Below are 27,383 nucleotides of genomic sequence, written 5' to 3' on the forward strand. Positions count from 1 at the left end.
CCTGTAATCTTAATATTATATATTATTCTTATTATTGTTTTTAAATATAAGCTCAAAACGAGAAACAATCGAGAATTATATTTACCAAAGGTGCCAATATTAGTAAAGGGCACTGTATGTATCATTTATAATTTGAAGAATATACTATAATATGAAAGCTGAATGTCTAAGTTTGTAGAACATAACACTTTTGCATTACAGGGTTTTTTACAAGAGTGTGCAAGTTCCTTTAGCCCAATTTTGGGTAACTGTCTGCAGCATCCTGTGCTGATCATAGAAGTGGAAGTTATGTGGTTACTGTTGTGTGTAATGTCCTGAGGAAGGAAGCTCATTTGGCTGAAGTCTGTGCATACGTTAAAAATGTGCTGTGCATTTCTGCATCTCCTTATCGGTATGTATAATCTTCAATTGTACAAATTTAAGCTTTGATGCTCCAATGTTAGAAAGTTGATTGCTAAAAAATATTTTTTTTTACAATATTTCTTTACAATATTATTCATCTTTAAAATATTGAAATTAACGCCCAGAGAATGTGTTTTTTCTGTTTCTAAAAAATGAAACAGAATTTTGGATGTGACAAATGTGAGCGATTAGGCTACTTTGTTGGATTTCTGTCAATTCTATCAACAATACGATTGTTCTTCATAAAACATAAAATAGTTATCATGTTTTTATGTGCTTATTTATGAAGAAGATATGCCAGCGGTACTTGCCTGAATATGGAAAATAATGCTTTAAAAATAATAATAATAATAATAATAATAATAAAAAGAATTGCTTTAAGAACCATTAAGATTTGCACTCAATTGCTTATATTTTTTTCGTAGCCAACATTAAATACTGCAGACATATACAATACTATTTTGTTATTATTAACTTTAATTTATGCTAGGTTTAGTTATTTTATTAATGATACATCTCTAACTGAGAAAGCATAATAATTATTACAATAAATAAACAGATTTAACTGATATATTACCTTATATATTATTCTCATATAAATTATGCATAAAACTCACATCTGATATTCTCAACTAGCACGGTCATGGAAATAGCGCAGATGAAGCATGTCATGTTTGAACTCGTTCTTAAACATGTGGGCTTTTGGTAATAAATTAGGTTTCATATTAATTTGACTTTAAGAAATGTTAGCATTTGCACTTCCACTTTTCTACTGACTGTTACTCATAAAACATGATATGACAGGTGTTCACTGCAAAATCTATGGTTGTAGTGACACTAAGCGATCCAAAGTAGGAATTAAAATTTCCCCACCACGAGAAACGCATTTTGGTTGAGTACCTTCTGTATTAACCTTATAATGAACTGACCCAATCTCTATTTGTAAAAATGCAGGTGTCGTACTTGTTCTGAATGTTGTGGCTGAAGAGGCCACAAACCACACAAGCACAGAAAACCAAACGGAAACCTCATCTGCTCCAGTTTCACTGTTTCCAAATGCCACCAAATTGAATGATACTAAACAGAATGTCACGGATGACCTGGAACGTACCACAGCTGAGATTACCACCTTCAGAAATTCTGAAATTCTTCCCAAATCAGGTAGCTAAATTAGACGTAAGTAGCTCTGTGCTTGTTTGCTGCTTAAAGGGGGTATCACAACACCTACAGTACCAACCTGGTAGAATTGTTGATAAAAATTGCTAGTCGCTTTACAAGCTATGCTGCTTTATTCACCATGCATAAACAGGAACCTTTCAATGGAAAAGGGACATCTGGTGATTTTTCTGTCTGCATTGCAAACAGATTTGCCTACTCCTCCTACAGTCTCAGAACATCCTCAAACCATCAATACCACCACAAAACATACCTTGATGATGTCAACAAAAGCCAGCATAACAGGAAAGAAAAATAAAGGTTTGCTATGTTACTCTTGTTTAGACAAAGTCGGGCCGAGTACCAAAACAACCTTGTAGCCAATCAGCATTTAGGTGCACAGTGCACAGGATGGACATTAGTCGAGCCGAGTGCTGACGAAAGATGGGGGTAAGGGTGTGTTTGTTTTTGGTGATATGAACATCAACAACGGCTAAGAGAAATCGGATATCCCACCTTTAAATGATAAGTAAATGATGACAGGCTTGTATATTTTGTGTGAACTATCACTGATGGTAAAGTTGTTGAGGAAACTACTACTTATAATAGTAATAACAGTAATATAATACCTACACTGTAAAAAAATGTTGAGTCAACTTAAAATAATAAGGCAACCGATCACAAGCAGGTTTTTTGAGTTAACTCAGCAAACAGAGACTTAAGTTCACCCAACTTAAAAATGTATGTTGAAGTCATTAGTTGTCACAACATAGCCAAGTTTACCTAGTGAACAAGAGAACAAAATATTTTTTGTTTGCTGAACATATATGGAGATTATATATTTATTACTTAAAAATAAACACATTTATTTGTCTTTTACTACAATTTATTGTGTTTTGGGCCTCAAACTGGCCAATACTTTGATCAAAGACATTTTATTTAAAAAAACTCTAAACACAAGAGATAACAAAGAGTAACAACAATATTTAAGCATAAATTAAGCCAGCAATAACTAAAAAACTAATCTTTAAAAGAATCACAAATCAGAAACACAGAATAGCATGCTGCAATGCATCATGGTAACTTTCAAACTCTTGCAATATTGTTTCTTCAGAATACACTGTTCTGTAAATTGTGCAAACTGTCTGACACATTTTGGCCAAAAAACTTGAGAATCTTAGTCCAGTCAACAAAATATTATTTATTTAACACATGTTTAGGCTAATTTTGATCAGAATATGCAAAACAAGAATTTGACTCTTTAACAAAAACTTCTCAAAGTTCAAGTTGCTTATTGATCTTTTTGGTAGAACATTTTGCAGGTTTGCAAGATTTTTACAGTGAAAACCAAATTTGTTTCATCTTAGAACATAGCATTCGGAGCACTGAAGACAATTTGCACATGTATCTGACTATCCATGCATGGTATTATACATCTTTGCATCTTTATTAATTTTTTAACAGAACCACCAACACAAGAATCAACCAGATCAAACCATGGATCAAGTGAGTTTTTCACCTTATTTTCGATTAATTTATTAATTGAGTTTTATGCTTATTTTTAAAAAATACATAATAATATGCAGACTAGATTGTCTTTCAATTCTCTTTCTTTTTAAACTCTCAACAGCTTACGTAATTATCTTAGTTATTATTATTGTGTGCATCATTGGGGGAACAGCGTTTTGCTGCCTTCAAAAGAAATCCAGGGTAAGAAAAAGGTTTATTTACTCATTTTATCATTTGTTTGTTGTAAAACAGTAAATTTTTATTTATTTCACGCCAAAAATGGGATAGACTGTGCAGGAGTTAAAAAATAGTCACCATTGAAATTGAAGACTCAGGAATAAATTCAGAATTAAAATTCAATAGCCATAATTTATAGCTCTCTGTGCTTTTGATATTGTCAGATGTTTAGATTGAATAAATATTGATTATGATTATGTAATGCAGAGATACTCTGTGGATTTACATCCCAAAAAGGAAGAAGCACAGATTCCGCTCAGCACAGTGGATGGTGAAGTGTTTGACTCTACACCAGTTAAAGGTACATGTCATTTCTAAAACTTTGTTACCACGGGGATTTCTCTTCTTAAACTCATCTTGTGTTACTGTTTCCAAAGATATGCAAACATTTAGTCCTGTTGAGTCCAACATGCCAATAAAAGACCCCAAACCTGTGGTGGCAGCTGAAAAGCCAGATGGAGAGAAAGGTAAGACTTATGTGCTTTCTTCATAACATAGAAAGCAGAAGGAAGTAAATGATTATTAAATGGTTCTAAAATGTAAAGATTTGTGTGAGGAGAAAGCAACTTTTTATACTCTATGAATTCACTTACTAACATGTACTGTAACAACAAACAAATCTGATGCTGTTACTTATAACCTATAAATTACTCAAAATCTGTAAAAACAGCAGGGGCACAAAGTAGCGTAAACTTCATAAGATTTCCAAACTACTTGCAGGACAAGTAGCTAGATGTCAACCCTACACACTTTCATGATTATGTATTGCCACAGTGGCAAATTCATATGCATTTGTACGATTTTATTCTTACATTTCTGTACAATCTGCTCACACACCAAAGATGGTTAGGTTTTGGAGGGTTAGGGGTGGAGCGCTACAATTAAATTTTATTCGTAAATTAAACACATTTGGAAACTTACAAATTCTCATTCTGGTTGTGCTATCCCCCAAAATGCAAGTAAAATATGTCTCAGATTTTTGGACAACCAGTTTGATCCTAAAACCCCTAAAATCAAATCACAAAGTTGTTGAGCTTGCTGCAACGAGAGATCACCACCAGATGGACCTCTAAGACAAAAGAGTAGCTGCAACAGAAGGAGAGAATTTCTCGTTTTATATTATTAAAAAATCTTAAATAATGTAAATAAATGAATTATTATGGTTATTATATTGGCATAAAGAGATTTAACACTTATTGGTTGCACTTTTTTTTAACATTATGTGTAACTATAGTGTACTTCCAGTGTAATTACCTAAGAAAGTACTGGGTAGTATAAGGTAACAACATGGTTTAGGGGTAAGTTCAGGGTTAGTACCAAGTGATTCCCGTATTATGTTATTTACTGTAATAAGTACACAGTATGCACATGGGAAACAGGACTGTGAATATTCTAGAAACCTTCAAAAAGTTATCATGGGAAGATCTTGTGTAAAATATTACATTAAAGGTTCTGGCCTTTGTTCTGATAATCTCAATGGTATAAGCAAGTTTGTGAAGTAAGCTTGCAAAGGCATGTTTCAATGCCTCCAGCACCGAGGAAAAGGTCACATTGACCGCAGGATTCTAGACTTTCCCTAATTATTTACCATCTGGATGACTCATAATAGAAACAAAGGCAACTGTTGCACATCTAGGTTTTTTATTTATTTTTATTTGCTGAATACTTCCTTCTCAGGTTTCTGTTTGAATAGTTCTAATAATAGATATGGACTCATGCACAAAGGCATGGTAAAGTTTTCATTTCTATCAACTTTCATAGGTTTAAGTTTTGAAACTAAACTAATAAACGAATTAACTAATAGCTAATTCTTTATAGTTTGTTAAGAAACATTTGTTGATGAACGTGTGCAAGGACTGACAGACAGAAAATAAAAACTTGAAAATGGAGGGTGTATTTCACTGTGGTGTACTACTTGGTGTTAGTAATGTGCCTTAGAAGTTTTGCAACAGGAAATTGCACTATGTGCACAGTCTAGCAATTTGAGGAAACTTAGAAGTTCCCAAAATAACAACATTATAATAGTTCAAAAATGACCAAAATGGAAGCTATCATTTTATTTACACAAGATTAACTACTAAAATTGTTTCCCCAAAAAATGTAATTTCTTTCATTATTTACTTATTTATTTAAGATATTTTGAAGAATGTTGCTAACCAGCACCCATTCACTTGGCATTGGTTTTGTGTCCATACAATAGAGGTGAATGGGTGCCGACACTGTAAGGTTACCAGCTTCCCTCAAAATATCTTCTTTTTCAAACAGGTTTGAAATGACAAGAGGGTGAGTAAATGATGACTGAATTTTCATTTTTGGGCAAACTATTACTTTCAGTATCAAGACAAATTGATTGCAGCTAATTACAGTATAAACTATGCGGGTTTGTTCTGTGGATTAGGCTTGTAAACATTAGACAAGATAATAAAGTAACCAATGTGTTTAACAGAGAGAAGTGGGGATGTTTGCCTGCAGCAAGCAGAGGAATGACTAAACAGCACAGCATTACTTCCTATGGTCTAAACGTCTGCTTGAATACCCTGTAATCACAGGACTGTTATTTTTCCCACCAAAATCTGCTACCTGTCATTGACAAGCTCTGCAGTCACTAAGGGGTCTTTATTCATTTCCTTGCTAAGCGCTTTACTTACCGCAAACTCCTAAAGGCTGAATCAACCTTACGTGGGAGAGAGTGAGTGAGCAATGAAAGAGCGAAAGAAAATTAACATGGAGGAAAAATAAAACAGAAGTGTGCGTTGCAATGACATAGTTGCTAATGGTTTTATGATATGCCTTTATCTTCTAAGTGCTGACTTTCCAGTCAAGTCTCTTCCAACCACCTGTTTATTCTCTCACTTATAATTTTCGAGAAGATTTATGGCAGTGAAAATGATAGGATCACAAGACACATCCTTAGCTTTGAGAACACAAAGGCCAGACGCCCAGGTGTTTTAGTGTAGTCAAATGTTGCTTAGTGTGTAATATTATTGGGAAGCATGTTTCCAAAAGCTTAAACATTTATAGAGTGCATTAGAACTAAACTAAAAACAACCAAAATCTACACCTCTATTTGTAAATCTTGCAGTCAGAAATAATAACTTGGGCATGTTGACCTATTCCAAATATTTGCAAGCCATCATATTTGACAATAACATCTGTTGTTAAAGAAGAACAATCCAACACCCAGGCCATAGTGATCCCAGAGGACAAAGCAGTGGAGCTGACCATAGTTGATCTGACTGAAGGAGAGATGACCATCTCCACCAAGACATCAATAGAAACACTTGATGAGCCTCCTAATGAAAACAACAATAACAACACAGTGGTTGGTAGGTATAAGTTTCTCTTAGATGTAGTCTACACTAGTGCGTTTTCATTTGAAAACTGAGTTTTTGTTTCATCCATGTACTGCGCATGAGTAAGACCTACAAAACGTCAGCATGTGTAATTTCTGTCAGGCGTTTATTTACTTTCTACATTATTATGTAAATTTTGAAAAGATTTTCAGTTTGGACTTGTTGCAGAAAGTCTGTGTCAGTCTGCAGATTGTTAGTGTGATTCTATCTGAAACTTTCAAAAAGTCTGCAAATGTATGTCTAGTTTAAAAAAATATTTTAGTGTATTCCAGCAATAAGACATGTTGCTGCGGATATGCAACTTAGCTCACGCTCCGCTGCCAAACAATAACTGCGAGTGATTAAATATTCAATCTCCTAAAATGCAATCTAAAGAAAGCAGAAAAAACAGAAAGCAGACGAAACAACTGCGTTACATGATGAAAAGTGCATCATCGTTTTTAAACTCCCCCTCATCCACAATACAATGCGAAAACTGTATTTTCAAATGTAGTTTTCGTTGAGAAAAAGATCATCTTAGTGTGGATGAAAGGCCAAAACGGAGATAAAAAGATGCGTTTTCAATATGGATAGCGTGTTAGGTTTATTATGTAAATTACACTCTTCATCTATGTAAATGCCCAAATGTTGGGTAACACTTTACATTTACAATGGGGTAACACTAGTTAGTTTAACATTAGTTAGCTTATGTAAACCACTTTAACATGAAGTTAATTTCAGTAATCTAACAAACTAAACTAACAACAATGAACAATAGTTTCAACTAACATTGAAAATAATAATAAATGCTGTAAAATAAGGGCTTATTTTTAGGTAATGTTAACAAATATATTAAGTAATGTTAAAAAGACCTTACATAAGGAAGCGTTATGTTTTAATTACCTTAGAATGAGCTTTTTCTATCTACATACACCACAGGTCCCCTTACAGCACATTTCATGAATACGTTATCTCCTTCGGCAAACAAGGGAAAACATGATGACAGTTTAGTTCTGTGCAGCCATCATAGTGCTTTGAAAGGGAGAGGTGGAGTGAGTCGTTGGTTGCAATTCACAACCTCACCGCTGGATGCCGCTAAAATCTCCACATTGCTTCTTTAATAAATAAGACCTTGTCGTAAAATCTTTGCAAATATTTTGTGCAAAATAGTATTACATACATTTAGTAAATGTACTCCTCTGTTTTTGTGTTAAGCGAGAGACATTAAAAAACTGATTCTGATATTCTTTATTTATTTATATCATTAGATTTAATTTGCTGTATTTATTTTGTCAAACTTTGCTGCGTATATGGACTAACCATTTATAAAAGCATAAATCCATCTGTAGCCTTGGTTTACACACCTTAGCATATTAGACAACTGATATATGATAGCAGACTATAACCTATAGTGTTTTCAGGCCTGTTACCATCTTTTAAAAGTTATTTTGTTAATTTTTCTCCTCAATCTCTGTTCACCACTGTCTATTTAGCCATTGACGAAGGACATGAATTCACTGAAATCACTCTTGCCGGCCTATAGAATAAACCCCCTTTTTATCATTTTAAGGTAAGTGTTTTGCAGCAGTCAGACCACACAGACAACACATAAACAACACATAGAGCACTGTTCTATTTTAGATATGTGTCTGTTTAAATTATAAATCATCTAAAGCCTAATGTATACAATGGAAATGTAACTGGGAGTCAGGGGACAAAAGAAGGATCCAACTGATGGATCTAATTGAAGGAGTTTATTAAATCCACAATCCAGATTCCGAAACACCGACAAGTTTCTACTACAAACGACAGACATTAACCATACCAAACAAAAACAACAACACAGGATACACATATACAAGAGACACTAAATAAATATACAGACTAATCAGGGGTAAATGAGACTCAGATGCAAACATGAAACGGAAACAAAACTAACAACAAGCTTGTTTGGTTTAGCAAAGGACTCTCAAGACGGGATCACCATGAGCACATTGGTCCTATATGTCAGCATGCTAATCCCAGGGCTATCGGTGCCGACCATTAAAGGTCATTTTACATCAAAAATGTTAATAATGAAAGTGATTTTTAAAATCACATTAATAATTTTGCAACATTCAAAATGTCACCGAGCAGCCTTAGCAGAGCAAAAACATCAGTTTTCTTGGTACTTGTAACCACTAAATATAGCCCCAGTACATATCTTTCCTACTTTTTAAACAAAACATCAAAGTCCTGAAATAACAATAAACATTTAATATAGGTAGCCTTTATTATTTAAAATCAGCTACAATAAAATGATCAAACCTTTGCAGGTAGATGTCTAATAGAGGGTTTTACTCTCCCATCAAATGAAGTCCACATACTTCAATCACAAATGTCTGCACCAGGTCTCATGTCATCAAATACTCGAGAGATACCTCAGGTTTAATCTTCTCTGTCAGGATGTTTTCTGCACACCTGTGCACAAGCAGATTGAGACCTCATTTCTTTTTGCAGCTCCTAGTAAAATTTGTTTATCAAGTAACAGTTGATGAGAGAGTATCATTATCATTTCAGTACAGCTGTCCTGTGGTATGGACAACAGTAGACTTCATGGTGCTTATATCCTTCCATTTAACATTTTATAGTGTCCCATAGTCATTTTTAGTTGTATATGGGTATTAGCACCGTTAATATATAGCACATACAGTATGTGATGGATACTGGATGGTTAAAAGGGGTCATAAGTGTCTTTGGTGTGTTTTGTGTTGCCCATGCATGTGTGAGACACGTGAAATTGCAAAAATGAAAGTGTTGGAACAAAAGATGCATTCTATCTAAAAGCGAATGCTCACCCAGACCTGCCTGAAACGCCTCGTGTAACCACAACCCCAACAAATCTACATCAGTTCATGGTATGATTTGACTAAGACCGCCAAAATGTATACGCAAGTAAGATGGGCGTACCTGTCAGCACAATTGCGTTGGAGCCTGACGTTTCAAATATGGTAAGATGTGTTACATTTCCGTTACACACTTGCAGTATTCGACCAATCAAAGCACACCTCGTTTTTCAGAGCAATGAGCTAAATAGAAAATAAAAAAAACGCATTTCAGTGAGGCGGGGCAAAGAGGAGATAAAACATGCATGTTATGTGGAAAATACAGCATTTTTTTATCCTCAAATCGTGTATACACATTGCATTATATCAAATATAAACATTAATATAATCTATCTACAATCATGTTTTTTATTATGTTATCACGTTTTTTTATTTTATTGTGTTAGTCAGATGTAATTTTTAAGCTATTACGGCTGAAATCAAAACAAACAAACTGCAGTTTGATTGATATTAATTGGAATTCACAATAAAAAAACATGATTTTTGAAAAAGATTAATATGAATATTCACTTTTGGATCCTGGTTCTTGTTTTGAACTCTTCATATATAATCGCACATATACGTACAGTATATATATGCTGCAGTGCGTCAAAAACGGCTCATGCACCCTTTTGCTAGACATACACAAACAATAATTGCTCATTAACAAAAACAACAGTGCAAGAATTAAAGAGAGGAAGGAGAAAGAAAACGTCTCATTCAATACAGCTGGTTTGGAACTGATGGACCGACTTGAGAAATAAACTTGAAAGAGGTCATGTTCTCCCATCCCCAAAGATAAGAGGTTATGACCATGACTTCTCATAAAGAAGTATAATCAGCCAGAGCGCCAGAGTATTCTTTTTCAATAAGTTGGTATGCTTTCATGTGCTCTTCACCAATTGCTGGAGGCTCCACTTGCAGGTTTTGGACATTTGATAGGGCTCTCATAAATGCTTCAGTTGTACATACTGACATCATGTTTTTCATACTGACATCATGTTTTCATCAGAGAGAGAAAGAGTCTGATAAAAAAGATAACAGTTGGTCATAGACAGGACACATTTTGAGTGTCTTAAAAAGCTTAATCAAGGCCCTGTATGTGGTGTTAAGGCTCTATTTGTTCTACTAAAGAAAACACTCTACACGATTTTAGGAGTGGTCTGCCCAGTATGTTTCAATTACAAAAATAACATATGTCAGTGCTAGAATTACAAAAACAATCTGCCACTTGCCCAAGTATTTGATTTAATTGCAGTGTGTATGTCTGTTACTGTTATACTTACCAGCTTTTTAGCACCTCACCTGGCCAGCTGTAACTTGGGTTGAGAGGAAGAGATACTCAGAGCGGTACCAGATGGTAGCTTCTGGTAAAATTCTAACCCTGCAATTTTTTGTATAAACTTGTCCTTGAAGCAAAGTTGCACATAATTTTAACCACTTACTCAGTAATTGCAACACGAACGGAAACATGCTCTTTCACCATGTTAAAAATGTGTTCTCTAGACATGACGGTTAGGTAATTTTACTGGAATACACAGAGGTTAAATCTAGGCCATTGGCAAAGTTTCGTTGTCATTGATACTTGTTTTCAAATATTAGTCATTTGTTATGTTTCCATGGTTAAATTAAAATATTGTTTCTATAAGATAACACTTGTTGTATCGTAGACATACCATTGCTGTCTGTAGTTCCTGATAAAAAAAGCCAAATTTGGGCAAAGTCATCAAAGAATTGGGTAACTTTTTGGTGTTCAGCTCCAACAATGTTCTCACAGCCTTCCTCATTAGCTTGTCTAAAAGGTGCTGTGTGTACTATTAAGGAGGATCTATTGACAGAAATACACTATAATATACATGACTATGTCTTGAGAGGTGTATAAAGACCTCAAATAATGAAGTATTATGTTTTGTTACTTTAGAATGAGCTATTTCTATCTACATACACTGCGGGTTCACTTGCATGGAATACGCCATGTTGTTTCTACAGTAGACCTAAACAGAGAAACTGTTCTACAGAGCTTTTTGTAAACATGTGATCTCATTCGGCAAAGAAACAAAAAAACGAGACGCCATCTTTGTTCAGTGTTAGCCACCGTAGTGCTTTGAAAGGAAGGTGTGATTGGTGCCACTAAAATCGCCATATTACTCATTTAATAGAGTACAGGAGCAGTTTTTATAATACTGCACTCTAAATACTAAAGTGCATTACCCTAAAAATAGAAGCCACATAAGTATTGATGAGCTGAAACCATTAAGCATTTTGGGTTCAGATAGGTGTGTGGCTTTATTTATAAATATAGCTAATTTATACCCTCTCATATTTCTCCAGCTTCTCCAATTCACCCTCCACAAGACGTCATGAACGTTCCTAATTTTGAGGCCACACCCATGTAGGTCTATCCCACCATGGTCCAGCAACATTATCGGTTTGATTTTTGTCCCTTGCTGTAAATCCTCACACCTTCCTTGTTTGCAGCTATTTTTGCATAACAGGATCAAAGAAATGCTATATGCCTGTGTTGAGCCAATGGATTCTATTCCTCTACAGTTGGGAGGCAGAAAACTTCTCTCGTTCTCACCTGTTGATAAGGCCATGCAACATTTTTTGTTTTGTTTTATACAAAGATTAAAAAGAAAACACAGTCAAAACTAGTAAGTACGGGAATTATTAAAGAAAAAAATCAGACAGTTGCTCCCCCACAACATGATTTTGAAACAAAAAAAATTTATATTAGCATTACAGCACAGTAGCGTTCCAAGCAACATACTATGCGCAGCATTTTTGTGATTTATCTGGTGTGTCTCTTAAAGATCACAGCATTTCTGCAGTCACTCTTTTCTGAGATACAATTTATTTAAGGGACATCCGATCAGCTAACAAAAACTGTAAGCTAAAAAAAGAAAGGCATAATCTTGTCACTGGCTGCTGGGTTATTGTCACCAGTGGCTGTGGAACCTAAAGTTCATCTATATTTTCCCCTACTCCAGCTGTCCTTTTGCGTGAGCTTTTTTTAACCATCCTGCACTACTCATACTTTTAATGATGGATTCTTTCAGCGAGGATACATTTACAAGCAGTAAAGTCATTTATGTGTGGTAATAATTAAACAGCAGCAAACATACATGGAGACTTTAAACAATTGCTGTGATTTTCTTGACACTTCTGTGTCTCGCTCCCTATGTATTTACATAGACAAAACAAATGTCCTTGTTGGAAAGTCTAGTCCTTTTTACTCTGATTTTTTACTGGTGAAGACATTGTTTGGTTAATGTTTACAATGTAGTCCCTAAAGGCAGAGACCTTTTTTAACACAAACAAGGCTGTAATTCTTAAGAACACTACACGCAATTAAACACCCGACAGCTGCTCTGAACAACCAATATGAAGTTTCTTGACCACCACTGAGGTCTAGTCATGTTTGTCTAGACAAACAGAAGTGCCCAGAAGGGGACATTTCACGATGCCTCAGTTCCATATGTTGGAACTTGGTATTTGTGAATTGAAATTGTCAATATTAGAGGCTACATACATGTTTTCTATCAGAAAAACAACTTAAAAAAAAGCCAACTTTCAAGAGCATGATACGTCGTGTCCCACAATAGTAAATCCTATTTAAAAAAACATTAATGCAGAAGCAGTACGATATTAAGTCTTCTGTATGAAAGCCCCTTTTTGTTATAAAAATGTGTGACCTTGGACCAAAAAAAGAGTCATGAGGGTCAATGATTAAATAAGCTGAATAAATAAGCTTTTCATTGATGTACAGTTGGTTATGATAGGACAATATTTGGCCGAGATACATGGCCGAGAAAGTTGTAAGGCACTGTAGCAGGCCGTTGTTAAGAAGAAACTGGTTTGTTTTAACGCTCTCTAATGGCTTTCTCCTGTAATGAGGTTGTGGAGAGAAGATGAAAATAAGAAGCTTAACATACAGTAGGTATCAAACTTGAGTGGGTAATTTCCTTAGAAGCTGAGGGTAGAGGTAATGGACTGGCCAAGCATGTCTCCAGACCTAGACCCTATTTAGCATCTGTGGGGATCCTGAAACGGAAGGTGGATGAGCGCAAGGTTTCTAACATCCACCAGCTCCGTGATGCACAAGAGGGTTAAAGGCCCCATTCCATGCGATCGCATTTTCAACCTTTAGTTAGTGTGTAATGTTTCTTTTAGGGTATAAACAATAACTACAAAATGATAAAGCTCGAAGATCAGTGCTAAGCGAGATAATGTCCTTAACAGAATTCCCTTTTCAAGGAGTAAAGAGAACGGCTGGATCGGACTACAGCCCTCTACTTCTTGGGTTCATGACGTCAGTATTTCGAATGCTTTTAACAACCTCCGCCCAAAGGAATACGCTAAAAATTAGCGAGGCCTTCCTTAGAGGAGAGGAAGAGTCGCTGGAGTAGTGTTCGGTTATCAGAGATTGTAATCATTTAACTGTGCTATGCGCTAAACTACTTTCACTGTCATCACAGTCCTACAGCTGGTAACAAATTCGGCTACACACATTCTAAGATAAACAACGGTTATATAACAGCTTCCATGACTTTAACATCGGCTGTGAAAGCTGTTCTGTGTAATACAAAGATATTGTGTGTGTGCACATACCTCTTAAACACTTCTTTGAAACGTCCTTCAAAGTCCTGCTTGCAAATGTCTCCTGGTCAATTTGCTTGTTTCATTATCCAACTTGGGTCCAATATAAAAAGGTAAAACTAACACTTCTGTTATAAGTGTTGCCATTTCCCTCCCCATAGTAGGAAAACAATGTGATCTCTAACAAAGATTGACGTTTCCACATGCACTAGCAGACCTCCATTACACTTTGATCGATCCGCATGTTTTTAACTGATAAAGTGAAGTTGACGCCATTGTTACTGTTTATTGCCAAAGCCAAAGTTTATAAATACACGTCCACTGAGAGGGTGACCGACCAATCACAACAGTTTAAGAAGCTGGAGCTCGCTGATATGTTATGGGTGGGACATTTTCACACACACTCTAAGCGGGGAACCAATCCCGACAGACAGCGTATCCAATCAGAGTGTTTCGGAAGAAGGGACTTAATATAGACCGGAAGAAATCAGTCATTTTGTTAAAAGAGGGACGGCGTTGAACAATAGACATGAAATATGTGAAATATAAAGCTTTTTTTATTAGAAACATGAACATCGATTGTTAAACTCCCAAAAAACATAATCAAAGCCTCGAAACAGCAAAAGACTGGCTCCTTTAAGACAGTGGACACAGTGATTTAAAAACTTTATACAGCCGTCCAAGTTCAGAAATATATGAAGAGGCACTGAATATACATTCCACTCCCTTCAAGCGCACTCGGAACTCATCGGGAGAGAGAGACTTGTGCTTATTCTGAAATTACAGTCTTAAAGACAAACATTGTTACATGATCTATCTGTTGGTAAAGATGATATAGAGGTAATTGCTGCTGCTTCCTGAGTGGATGTTTCCCTACTTTGTAGATATTAAGCTTTTGTGCGCAGTCTAAAATTGCACTGCGCAGGACATACAATGAATCTGCGCGTCAGCTCACGAGTGCAGCTTGTTCAGCTTTGCCCTCCATCAATTTGCAATCGCGTTACTCCCTGCATTCACGATCGAGTTCCAAAGTTTGGGGCTTCGGGGGAACCGTCGCTTCCAACCTGCAGTACCTGGTTGAGAAGCACTGGGAACAATCATTTCATAAACTGCTACTTCCAATACATTATTAAGCTACAAAGCCGGTTTAACGGATAATAAAGAATTCAAAAGGCAGAACTCAAAATAGGGTCATCCAGTAGCACATTCTCTTAAATTCTTTCTATTACCAGTATGTGTCAGAGCAGCGGCTTTACATGCTCAGCTGTGATCAGGACACTGCTGACAGACAGATACCTTCACCTGCCCGTATCTGCCATGGACATAATAGTCACATTCCACAGACCAGGACTGACAGATCACCCCCCCAGATCAACAACACAGACTCTTTCAACTGCTAGTATAAGACATAACTTCAGAAGGGAATTTTGGCATTCATGCAACAAGGTGGTTGAGGCACAATGTTATGCTATTTGAAAACACTTTCAAGATGCTTTAATCCCCAGAAAAGTCCATAACATTCAGATGCTCTCTGCTTTTAGGGGCTGTTTACAGTTCAATTCTGAAGTTTATTCAGGTGTTGCCGTGCAGTTGTTCTATACATGAGAGGATATGCTGAGGGAGATGAGAGGATAGATGTTTTGATAACTGTACATTACCACAAAATCAAATAATAGTGCCTACCCTTTTTAGTTTGTCAGAAAAAAAAGAGTAAATGTGAATTTTAACAGGAAAATTAGTTTGTTCATATATCCTTGTATGAAGACGCATTTAAATGGCCAAGACTCATTTATATTTATATTAAATGTAAAGGAAACAGTTTAAACCTAAGCTATCCGATCAGAGAAAACACATAAAGTTGCCAGATGTTAAAACCTAAATTACACATAATGTACCAGTCTAACAGAATACACATCAACTTTGTGACCCAAACTCTCCTTCAGTGCTTGACAACGGGGGAGAGGCAACCCTATATTCACGCTTCTTTCACCACTGGCTTTGCCACCTCAGTGTACAGTATTTGGATTTTTTTTCTTTTTGGTGCTGTGTCAGCCACTTTCATAGCTGCTTTATGCCCTATCCTTTGTGATGTTGCTCAGTATTGTATGGGACCTGAACACCCAACCCCCCCCCAAAACAAAAAGAGCATGCAGGCAGAAGCATTGTTTTATACACCATAACACATACTTCTAGTGGATCATTGGATGTCATCTCATGGATGATTTATAGGGATTCTTTTTGTATGTGTCCATACATTAAAATCTTTTTTTCCACCTTTAAGATGAGTTTACAAATCTTCCCCCAACAGGTCTTCTATAATTGGAGGTTCTACTTAAATTTACGAGATTGTGGCTCTAAGATTAGTCATTTGGTTCCTCTTTGTTTAATCCTCAAAGGAATGTGAAGTCTTCCAGCTACCTGCCTTTCTTTCAATAGTTAAAGGGGGGTCATGAGATTTTTATCTCAGTCTCAGTTTACTATGCACCACAGGACCGCCGATATAGACTTGTATGGTTCACTCTTGGTTTTAACCTGTAAAGAGAGTTTGTGTTAAATTAGACAACCAGCTTTCCTGTTTGTGAAAATGAATTGGTTGTTGATCATTAGCTACATTACATGGACCAATGTAATTTGATTAAAAGTTCAATCCGAAATAAAAATGGTTCATATTATCAATTACATTTGGCAGACGCTTTTATCCAAAGCGACTTACATTGCATTGTACTATACATTTATATACATTTCGGATGCCAGTCTCCCTACGATGCTGCGAGCAACATCTAATCTACGTCACGCATCGTTTCTGAGTGCATTCCTGAGGATCAGGACGGTATGCCACTGCCGGCTGGGGAACGTTCAGAAGAGCGAATCGGGGTGTGATCGGCCCGTGAGCACTTGGCTGGCGGGTTTACGTTCGCAGAGGTCCCCACATCGCTAACGCTGCTAACATTGGCGGGCATCGGGGCCTTAGCCACCGACGTCACGGCCCGGGTAGCAACGAAATGGTGGCTGGTTCCCGTAGGAAGACAGCCACCTGTGACCTTTATACCGCAAATTTCATTCGCCAAATTTCATTCGCCTTTTCTATAGTAGTCAGAGTTGATTGGTTCTCAAGGGCGAACCCCATCTGTCGTTCTCAAAACAACGTCGAGAGACCGACAGAAAGGGAACTTGAGCGTTTTTTGAGATGTAAATGTCTCGCGGGTTAAAAGGTTGTTGTAACGCAAGCGTTACTGAACATGAACAGATTAAAATATGACTGAAAATTTATCAATAATGCCTTACACTACCGCGTTACAGCAAAAAGTAAAAGGTTACTGTAATGCATTACTCCTAACACTGTTAATAATGTGGTAAACTGAAAATGTTATAACAATAATCTATCTTCTGTTTTGCAGATCTCTGAACCTGATTTTTAAACCTGTAGCCTATGTAAAGGTATGATGATATAGCCTACTGTAACTTGCAACAAATAATTTTACTCATTATTGTTTTCCCTGTGGAATTTTTTGGAATTATATTATGTCCAAATAGCTGGTGTTTTAAATATATGAAAAGAATACTGATTTCGTTCTTGTGTCTCTTCCCAGCTGTTCTTACACTATACTGGGCTACTGAATTTGAATCATACTCTTATTTTTATACATTGTGTAAAGTCAGCATGGCTTTTTGGATTTGTCATTAAAATAAAGGCCATTATCCCTTAAAAAACAGGGAGATTTCCACAATTTAAACTTTTTGCAATGAAATATATAGTTTGTATTTATACATATTTTGCCATTAACACCACATTGATTGCAGTTAAATCAGTTTTCTTGTGTGCTTATAATTGTATATTAAATTGTTGTAATTACACTTAGACAAGTAAGTTTTTTTTATTTTTTATTAATATTAATGGCATTTGTCATTTAATGTATTTTTAGACAGCTTGGATTAGTGTTTCATATTCTATTTACAGTATGTTGTCTGCATTGTTTTGCTGTATATCTAGTTGTAATTCAAAATTGTAATGTCCTGTTCTGGCTGCTTTGCAATTGTATAATTGTATTCTATACAATAGTAAAACATTAACCGTTATCTGCCAACATGCTTAAAAAATTATTCTTGGCATATAATACATATTTTACTTATAATAAATAACCTGGTAACATTAATACAAATGCATTAATAAGTATGGCACTTCTAGGTAGATGATACATCTAGGTAGATGTATCTATTGCAAACATTCAAAGTTCACCTGGTGTACCTGATGTATGCACACTGAAATAAAACCTCTTTGCTAAAGGACAGGAAGACAGAAATAAGTTGTCATCTCAGATTCTTCTCAAACACCTGCACATCAGAGGCCCCTGACTTAACATCTCCATAAAAACAACGGAAAAAAATCATTTTGATCATTCAACATACTCATGAGCTGAACATGAAATCATGTTCGAGGCAAATGTTGATCAAAAATGAAAAACTGATGTGCAATGAGTTTGGTTCACCTACAGTAACACCGTTTCTACACCTGACACAGCGCGACACGATAAAAGACTAGAACACATTATAATTTAAAATAATTTCTACACAGAATGCGTCGTGACACGACAAACCTATAAAAAACAAGCCGGTGTTATGGCGTTGCACTGGTCACGTCCGGTGTTACAAATACCAAGTTATCATAACTTTATGTACATTCTTTGATACGTAATAAACAATTACATTAAAGTTTAGGGGGGTCTGTGTTTAAGAGAGCAGGAGGAGATGAGGAGAGGTTGCATTACAATGCTGACGTGACCGCTGGAGGAGTGGTAGGCTACCACCACCCCTCTCCCAGCTCACCCTGTGCATGATCTGGAGGGGTAAATTATCCCATGATCCTCTATTTATATATTTTTATATTTACTGCACCGGATAACTGGGATGCTGCAATGTGCAAGAGCAATGTGAAATGTTAGCATCCATTCTGGGAAAGAGTTATACTAAGCCAGAAGGAGCTTCGGGTGATGCAGGCAAACCTGAATAACATAATTGCCATGACTTGTTCCACTGAACCTGCCATGAACTCAACCAAACAATGTTTGTATATAATGTATAAGAACACAAGGTTTTATCTGGCAGTACTGGTTATCAAACTAGGGGACGTGGCAAACTGGATCCAGGGGATGCAGTTTTTGTAGCATATTTTAAAATATAAATTTATCACACATTTTGTGCAAACAAAGATCAGAACATTAAGACCACCAACCAAAGAACTGTTGTTTCTAGCCTTGTATAATTGAAAGTGATGTTGGTTTCATTAAAATTCTAAGTTTAATATTATAAGTGTATATTTTGGTGGGGCACAAAGGGGAAAAACGTTTGAGAACCAATGATCTATATTAATGTAAAACACTATATGAAATCTTGTGTGTAAGTTTTCTAAGGTTATTGTGACCAATTTGTAAAGCATCTCTTTGTATTAAAGCTTGCCTGCTTTGCTTTACAGTGACAGAATTTATATGCAAGTGCTGATAGAGTTGCATGTGGCTGTCAACATTCTTGACAACATTTCAGTTTCATTGGATACATGTAGAGGCCACATGAGTGTATTGACACAGTAGCATGTTCTCTGTTAGTACGCTTGTACTATGAGGTGAAGAGTGCTGGAAGCAGTGTTTGTCATATATGTATCCTGTGATATGATTCTTGGCCACTACTGTGTGCAGGTGGACGGTTATACTGTATGTCTGATAAGGCTGGGAGATGCTCATGTGACATGAGTGACATGAGGCTACTGGACATGGGAATGTCAATAATAAACTTTTTAGTGCTGTGATGGTACAAGCATTGTAAAAAATCTATTTGACAGGTTTAAATGTATAGCATACAGGCTCAGTACAACACTAGACCACTTTTGCAACAAGCTGCGTGGCAGTTATGAGTGCACCATTGGTTATTTTAGCAAACCGACAAAATAGAAACATGCTCATCAAACACCCATGGCATGCTGGGTATCCAGCGTATGCTAACAGGGGTTTTTCACAAGCGTTGCTAAGTGTAGTGTTGTCCCAATCATGTATCAGAATAAACAGAGTGCCCTTTATTTTTGTAAGTGTTATTCAAAGGCATCATACAATTCATTAGCGGAATGCTAGTTTTACAATTTGCATTTTTAAGTAGTGTGTGTATATTTACTCTCAATGAAGATTTATGACATTTGTGTACTCCGAGGGATTTCTGATTTTCAAATGTGCTGAAATGCATCGCTCATATTAAATTAAACAAACTTCTTGGTTTTTAAGAACTTCCTACAGTATCCCTCTGCAACTTGATGTATATGTAAACAGTTCAAATATAGAATAGATTTGAATTAAAATATTGATAAAATATTATATTTATTCTTTCGAAAATGATGATGGATCATGTGATGACCTATTAAAACAGATGTATAGATATACAGAAGTAGCATGAAACATTCATTAAATAACTAATGTTGAGTTTAATTCAGTTTATTGTTTCAGTTTTATTAAACAAGGAAACGTCAGTTATCTGTGAAAATGATGACCAAAACAAAAATGTTATTGGCCATTTAATCGGATAGGTGAGCCATATATCCGTTGGAAACACTGCTCCATAAATGGAAAGAGGGTATTTATATCTAGATGTGACCACAAGGTTTCCATACACAGTATGTATTCTCAAGTATCTTCCCTGATTCTCACTTCAGCTAGGTCATGCTAAGCGGATGTTGTAAAAGAAGAACATGAAACAAAAATTCCAAAAGCCCCCCTTTAAAAAAAAAGCCGGAAATTTAAAAAATATATATAAAATAAGAATAAGAACAAAATAAATATGAGTAATACTCTTTAAAGAATTGATGGATTCATAAAATTGTCGATTTAGATCATGTGTGACATTAAATGATTAAACTCTATATACTCCTGACAGCCATCTGGGATTTCTATCCTTATCTGCTGAACATATTTAAAATATCATCCCCGGTGACTGCAATCGCAAAATATATATTTGGACTCTCTAGAAATAAAATTATATGGGAGGATTTTTTTAGACAGGCAGCAGGACATGACGCTTAGGAACATTTTGAATCAACTCAAACTATGCTGATGGTTGACAAATAAAGTGACATGGGAAATTTGCCTAAATATCTTTCATCAACTTAGCACTGCACATAATTTATGGTTGTTTAATAAAAAGATGAAATATCAAGGACTGAGGACCGGCAACCATTGTTTGTATCAATTTACGTTATACAGGGTCCTTGGGTACCCTCTGTCCACCTGTTTAACCAACTGGAATGAGAATTGTGTTGCTTGACCTTTCAAAAGCCCCATGAGGTGACCCCCCAAGTTACAAGAACATGAACAGACAGTAACTTTAGACCGTTAAAAAGACTTTGGTAGAAAATATCACAACCACTTATAACAATAAACCAAAAAGGAAGTATTAGGGAGAATACATTTGGATACAATTTAAAAAATGCCAAATTGCAACATCCAGGTGACAGATTTCAGAAGCATTTAGACTCTGCCACACCAACAGAAGGCGCTGTTGCTACTCTTCAGGAATATTTAGAGATTTCATTCTTTTTTTAAATAATATTACTAACTTAATGGTTAAATGAATAAACATTGAAAACAGAACATTCTAATAATTTTATTAATTATTAATTATTATTAATTATTAACCATTATTTCTTGACAGATCATTACACATCACAAATCAATGTTGCGTTCAGAATTTGATGAGGATGTGATTCATAAAATATTTATCCTTCTATGTGTATAAGTTCAATTTGAGGTTTTAAGAAAAGATATCTAGATGGGGTTTCCTGGTTATGATCCTAAACCGAATGCTTTCTCACTGAGGCACTGCCTTTGGTGGGTAAGAAGGGAGAAAAGGGCAGGGCTATAGTGAATGCATTGCTTTTGGGGGGATGTCTAATGTGCTGCCTTAAATTAGCCGTGGGAGAGGCTGGACTGAGGGTGGAGCTTTGCTCTGTCACTATCTCCCTTGTTGAGTTTTACCTGCAGAGCTTCAGTAGCTCGGCTGCACTTGTGCCGTGTGTGAGGACAGAAAGAAGGCAACAAGCAGTGAGGAAAAAAACCTGAGCCATCCTAAAAATTTACCTGGACACTGCTGTGCATTTTTACATTATCTTTAAAAAGTGCAGTGCAACTAGCTATGGGTATGGCTGGTTGTCTGCAAAGAGGGAGGCTGAGTACAAGAGCACTTCTGAAGTGCTTCTTTGTATTGTCTTTATTAGGATGTTGTCTCTCTACAACCAATGCAGATACTTTTGACGCAGTTTTTCGTCATAGGCACCGATCTGGACCTACTGCTGAAACAATTTTGGTAGCCAACAACGGGATTAGAGTTCCCTTTGGACGCTCTGTGTATCTGGATCCTGTCAATGACCTTGTTACTGAAGTGCATGCAGGAGACCGCTGTCATATTACAGTCCTGGATAATGACCCACTTGCACAAAGACCTGGAATGCTAACCCCCAAGAAGTTCCCCTGTGCTTTTGGAGCAGAAGAGGTCAAATACACTCACTTCGGTTCCCGGAGCCCTAGCAAGGATCACATAAAACTGCAGCTGAGGTATGACTCCCACACAGACACTGTGGTGGTTCCTTTTGTTCTCGAAGTAGAAGTGGTATTTCAGCAACTGGAGATTCTCACTCGTAACATGCCTCTGGTTGTGGAGAAGCTCAATGGTCTAAGTAACCCGATTGACAAAAAAACCTTAGAGTTCGCTTTTGAAGATGGTGTCACTACATGCAAGGTGACCACGCTAGTTGGTGCGGGCAAGTTTCCCAGGTATGGCACTCTTACTGATAACTCGGTTAATGGGCAGATGATTAATTGTGATGATTTTCTCAAGAAGGGAATTCAGTATAAGCATACTGCCACAACCAATTCTCCCAACAGAGATTACATTCCAATGCTAGTGGAAGTACAAGACAATGATGGTAATGCTATTCAACAAGAGCATTTTCAGATAATGGTTAGAATCAAAGAGGGTACTGAAAATACGCCACCTAAGCCTAGCTTTATATCTATGATGATGATGGAGATTGACCAATTTGTGATGACAGCCATAACTTCAGAAATGCTGGCAGCTGAGGATGTTGAATCAAGATCTGATCAATTAATTTTTAACATAACATCTCCTCTCGGGTATCAACAGGGCTATATTATCAGCACAGATGATCAAAACCAGCCAATCACCTCTTTTTATCAGAGAGACATAAAGGACCTGAAAATAGCCTATAAACCTCCCTCTGAGGATTCAGATGTGGAAAGAATTTTCCAGATTGAATTTAAAATTATTGACACTGATGGAGCTGTGTCTGATATTTTTGCTTTTATGATTGTTGTAAAACCAATGAACACTTTAGCCCCAGTGGTGACCAAAAATACAGGACAGCTGCTTTTTGAGGGACAATCAAGATCTCTATCCAGCTCACAAAATTTAGAGATTAGTGATGAGGACAATCTTGATGATGTGAAGATAACTGTGGTTGATGGCTTAAAACATGGAGAGCTGACTGTGTTAGGGTCTCAAAGAAAGTTTTTCACACCTGCTGATCTGGATGCTGGAGTTGTTGTATACCAGCACGATGGAAGTGATACCTACAGTGACAACATTATATTCAGAATGACAGATGGCAGTAATGAAGTAGAGTTTTTGTTTCCCATCACCATCGCCCCCACCGATGACGAACCTCCCATTATAAACGCCAATACAGGTATTGCTCTTTTTAAAAATGAAGTAATGCAGATCTCCCCCTTCATCCTGAGTGCAACTGACATTGACTCTGAAGACTCAACCATTAAATTTATATTAGAAGAGCCTTATTCACTGATTGGAGAGCTGCTCCTCAAGCAGGCGGAGCCTCCGCAAGACCCATCTGCGTGGAAATTCAGCTCAACAGATGAGATGTTTGAACAGGTGGTGACGGAATGGTTCCAGCAAGATATTCTGGATGGAAAGCTGTTTTATCGTCACAAAGGTCCTCACAGTACAACCACTGTGATTGACCAGTTTGTCTTCAGAGTCCAGGATGACAACGACCCACCAAATCAGTCAGGAGAACACACATTTACCATTAAAATCCATCCAGTGGATGACATACCTCCAGAACTTTACTCTGGCACCACACTACACATGACAGTCAAAGAATACGAGCTGACATTTTTTATGAAGAAATCTCTACGTTACACAGATCTGGACTGTGATGACAGGGACCTTAAGTACACAATCATCAAACCTCCAACTGACACAGATGAAAACAACCCCATTCCTCTTGGTGCCATTGTGTTGACTGACAGGCCTGACATTATAATAAGTGAGTTTACACAAGCTCAGGTCAACCACCATAAAGTGGCATACAAACCCCCGGAGCAAGAGCTTGGTATTACTCCAAAAATGCTCCAGTTTACGTTCACTGTGGAGGACACGGCTAGCAATTCTGTTGATGGAGTTTTTACCATAATTTTACAGCCAGTGGACAACAAACCACCTGTAATTACAAACACTGGTTTCACTGTTCAGGAGCAAAATACGTTTATAATAACCAGAAATGAACTAAATGCCTCTGACCAGGACACAGAGGATGAAAATATTGTATTCACAGTGACCCAGATTCCGAGATTTGGACAGCTGCAGTATTTGGAAATTGACATGTCTAATGGAGAGACTTTTGTGTTGGAGGACATTGAAAACAGTCGACTGGCCTATATTCACAGTGGTGAAGAATCTCTCAGTGATGTCATTAAACTTGACATTAGCGATGGCTTCCATGAGGTGCCTATTGTCATAAAAATCAGCATCAAGCCTGTCGATGATGAAACCCCAACCATTATATTACCTTCTGGTTTGTTTGGAGCTTCCATTGATGTACTTGAGAACGGTGCAACAGAAATCACCAGCAATGTCATTCAGGGTCATGATAAAGACACAGATGACCTCATGCTCACTTTCATAGTAGATGAGCGTCCCAGATTGGGTGAAATAATGGTAAGGGGAGCTCCTGCTGAGCGCTTCACCCAGCATGATATAATAAATGGTGTGGTTGTCTACGTTCACACAAGTGGTGAGATTGGCCCTATCAAAGAGCATGATTCCTTCAACCTCACCATATCTGACATGTCTGACGAATGGGTTGTTGGTGGCAACAAAGTCCAAGGCGTTCGTGTCCATGTCACCATCCTACCTTTAGACAGCATCCCTCCTGTAGTTAGTGTGGGTGACCAGTTTGTAGTAGTAGAGGGTGAAAAGAATGTTATCACATTGGAGCACATTCAAGCTGAGGATATTGACACTGATAATGATGATATCTTGTGCACTATTATTGTTCAGCCCACATCTGGTTATGTGGAGAACATTTCACCAGCTCCAGGGTCTGAAAAATCCAGAGCAGGCACTGCCATCACTGCTTTTACAATTAAAGATGTTGGTCTTAGCCACATCTATTATGTTCAAAGCATTCACAAGGGTGTGGAGCCAGTGGAGGACAGGTTCACTTTCCGCTGCTCTGATGGTATTAACTTTTCAGAAAGGCACCTTTTTCCCATTGTCATCATCCCAGCCAACGATGAAAAGCCAGAGATATTCATCCGTGAGTTTGTCGTGATGGAGGGAATGAGTTTGGTGATTGACACTCCTATTTTAAATGCTGCTGATGCTGACATTCCAGGTGATGAATTATCTTTTGAGATCATTGAAAATCCCAAACATGGAAACATAGTCCAGCAGTTAAGTACTGGCACAGTTCCAGAAGTGAAATTTTCCTTAAAGCAGATCAAGGAGGCATCTAATATAGTTTATGAGCATGATGACTCTGAAACCAAGGAAGACCATTTCAAAATTAGACTAACTGATGGAAAGCATACTGTTGAGGAGAAGGTCATCATAATTGTTATTCCTGTTGATGATGAAACCCCAAGAATGGCGATCAATGATGGTCTTGAAGTAGAAATAGGAGAAACCAAAGTAATTAGCAACAAAGTCCTGAAGGCCACTGATTTGGATTCAGAGGACAAAGAGCTTACTTACGTCCTCCGTTATGGCCCCGGTCAAGGCTATCTCCAGCGAATCACCAAACATGGAGTTGTCACTGGCAATATTAGCATTGAAATGAATTTCACTCAAGATGAACTTGACAAACAGCTGATTCAGTACGTTCACACAGGCCAGGAAGGTATCCGTGACCTACTAAAGTTTGATGTAACAGATGGAATTAACCCGCTAATTGATCGCTACTTCTACATTAATATTGGCAGCATCGATATGGTATTCCCTGATGTTATTAACAAGGGTGTTACCCTCAAAGAGGGAGGTAAGGTCACCCTAACCACAGACCTTCTCAGCACAACTGATATCAACAGTCCAGATGAATATCTAAGTTTCAGCATCACACGAGCACCCAGCAGGGGTCATCTGGAATGTACTGATCTCCCAGGTGTGCCCATCTCCACCTTCTCTCAGCTACAGCTTGCTGGCAACAAAATTTACTACATCCACACATCTGACGATGAAGTGAAGATGGACAGCTTTGAATTTGAGGTGACCGATGGCTACAACCCTGTGTTCCGCACCTTCCGTGTATCCATCACTGATGTCGACAACAAGAAGCCAGTCGTAACGATAAATAAACTAGTACTGAGCGAAGGAGAAAGCAAGCTGATCACACCCTTTGAACTGACAGTGGAGGATCGGGATACACCAGACAACCTGTTAGGATTTATAGTGACTCAGGTGCCAGTTCATGGTCAACTTTTGTTTAACGGAACTCAAGTCATTACAACATTCACCAAGCAGGACCTAAATGAGAATCTCATTACTTATGATCATGATGGCACAGAGACAAATGAAGACAGCTTCTCCTTTACAGTAACTGATGGAACTCATACTGATTTTTATGTTTTCCCCAATACTGTTTATGAAACTCGTAAGCCTCAGACGATGACCATTTATATTAACACAATGGACAATGGAGTGCCTCAAATTGTTATTAACAAAGCAGCACCCACTCTCAGAGTTCTTCATACTGGGCACCTTGGCTTTTTGATTACCAGTAAGGTTCTAAAGGCTGAAGACAGAGACAGTCCAAACAAAGTGCTCAAGTACATTGTGACCAAAACCCCTCTCCATGGCTTTATTATGAATGCAGCGTTGGGCAATGACAGCATCAAATCCTTCTCACAGGGTAAGTGGATTTATGTACATTTTTCTTCAAAAATGTTAGGAAGTACCTATCATCATGTAAAAACCAACCTCTTAAAGTATAGATCTC

General features: G+C 37.1%; 2 protein-coding genes across 7 annotated transcripts in view; both read left to right on the plus strand.

The window, feature by feature from the left end:
* The first annotated feature begins 254 nt into the window (after positions 1–254).
* si:dkey-27h10.2 (uncharacterized) lies at positions 255–18,385 on the plus strand. 6 transcript variants are annotated; one of them, XR_008905571.1, is made up of 11 exons: positions 255–391; positions 1,357–1,563; positions 1,768–1,878; positions 3,022–3,063; positions 3,188–3,267; positions 3,511–3,604; positions 3,681–3,770; positions 6,468–6,629; positions 8,129–8,205; positions 17,497–17,536; positions 17,689–18,385. XR_008905571.1 is itself a non-coding variant. In XM_056739714.1 (10 exons), exons 1-9 carry the CDS (start codon positions 361–363, stop codon positions 8,176–8,178), a joined length of 867 nt encoding a protein of 288 aa, XP_056595692.1. In that variant the 5' UTR covers positions 255–360; the 3' UTR covers positions 8,179–8,205; positions 17,497–18,385. The 6 variants fall into 6 exon arrangements, 5 of the variants coding, with proteins under 5 accessions (XP_056595692.1, XP_056595726.1, XP_056595708.1 ...); XM_056739714.1 differs by having other exon boundaries at positions 17,497–18,385; XM_056739748.1 differs by lacking the exon at positions 8,129–8,205.
* A 3,885-nt stretch (positions 18,386–22,270) lies between these two features.
* Positions 22,271–27,383, plus strand: part of frem3 (Fras1 related extracellular matrix 3) — a 28,963-nt gene continuing 23,850 nt past the window's right edge. The window contains exon 1 of the mRNA XM_056730884.1: positions 22,271–27,296. Within this exon, the coding sequence (XP_056586862.1) occupies positions 22,271–27,296 (5,026 nt within the window). The remainder of the gene's footprint in view (positions 27,297–27,383) is intronic.

The sequence above is a fragment of the Triplophysa dalaica genome, chromosome 2, assembly GCF_015846415.1.
Source record: "Triplophysa dalaica isolate WHDGS20190420 chromosome 2, ASM1584641v1, whole genome shotgun sequence".
Lineage (NCBI taxonomy): Eukaryota > Metazoa > Chordata > Actinopteri > Cypriniformes > Nemacheilidae > Triplophysa > Triplophysa dalaica.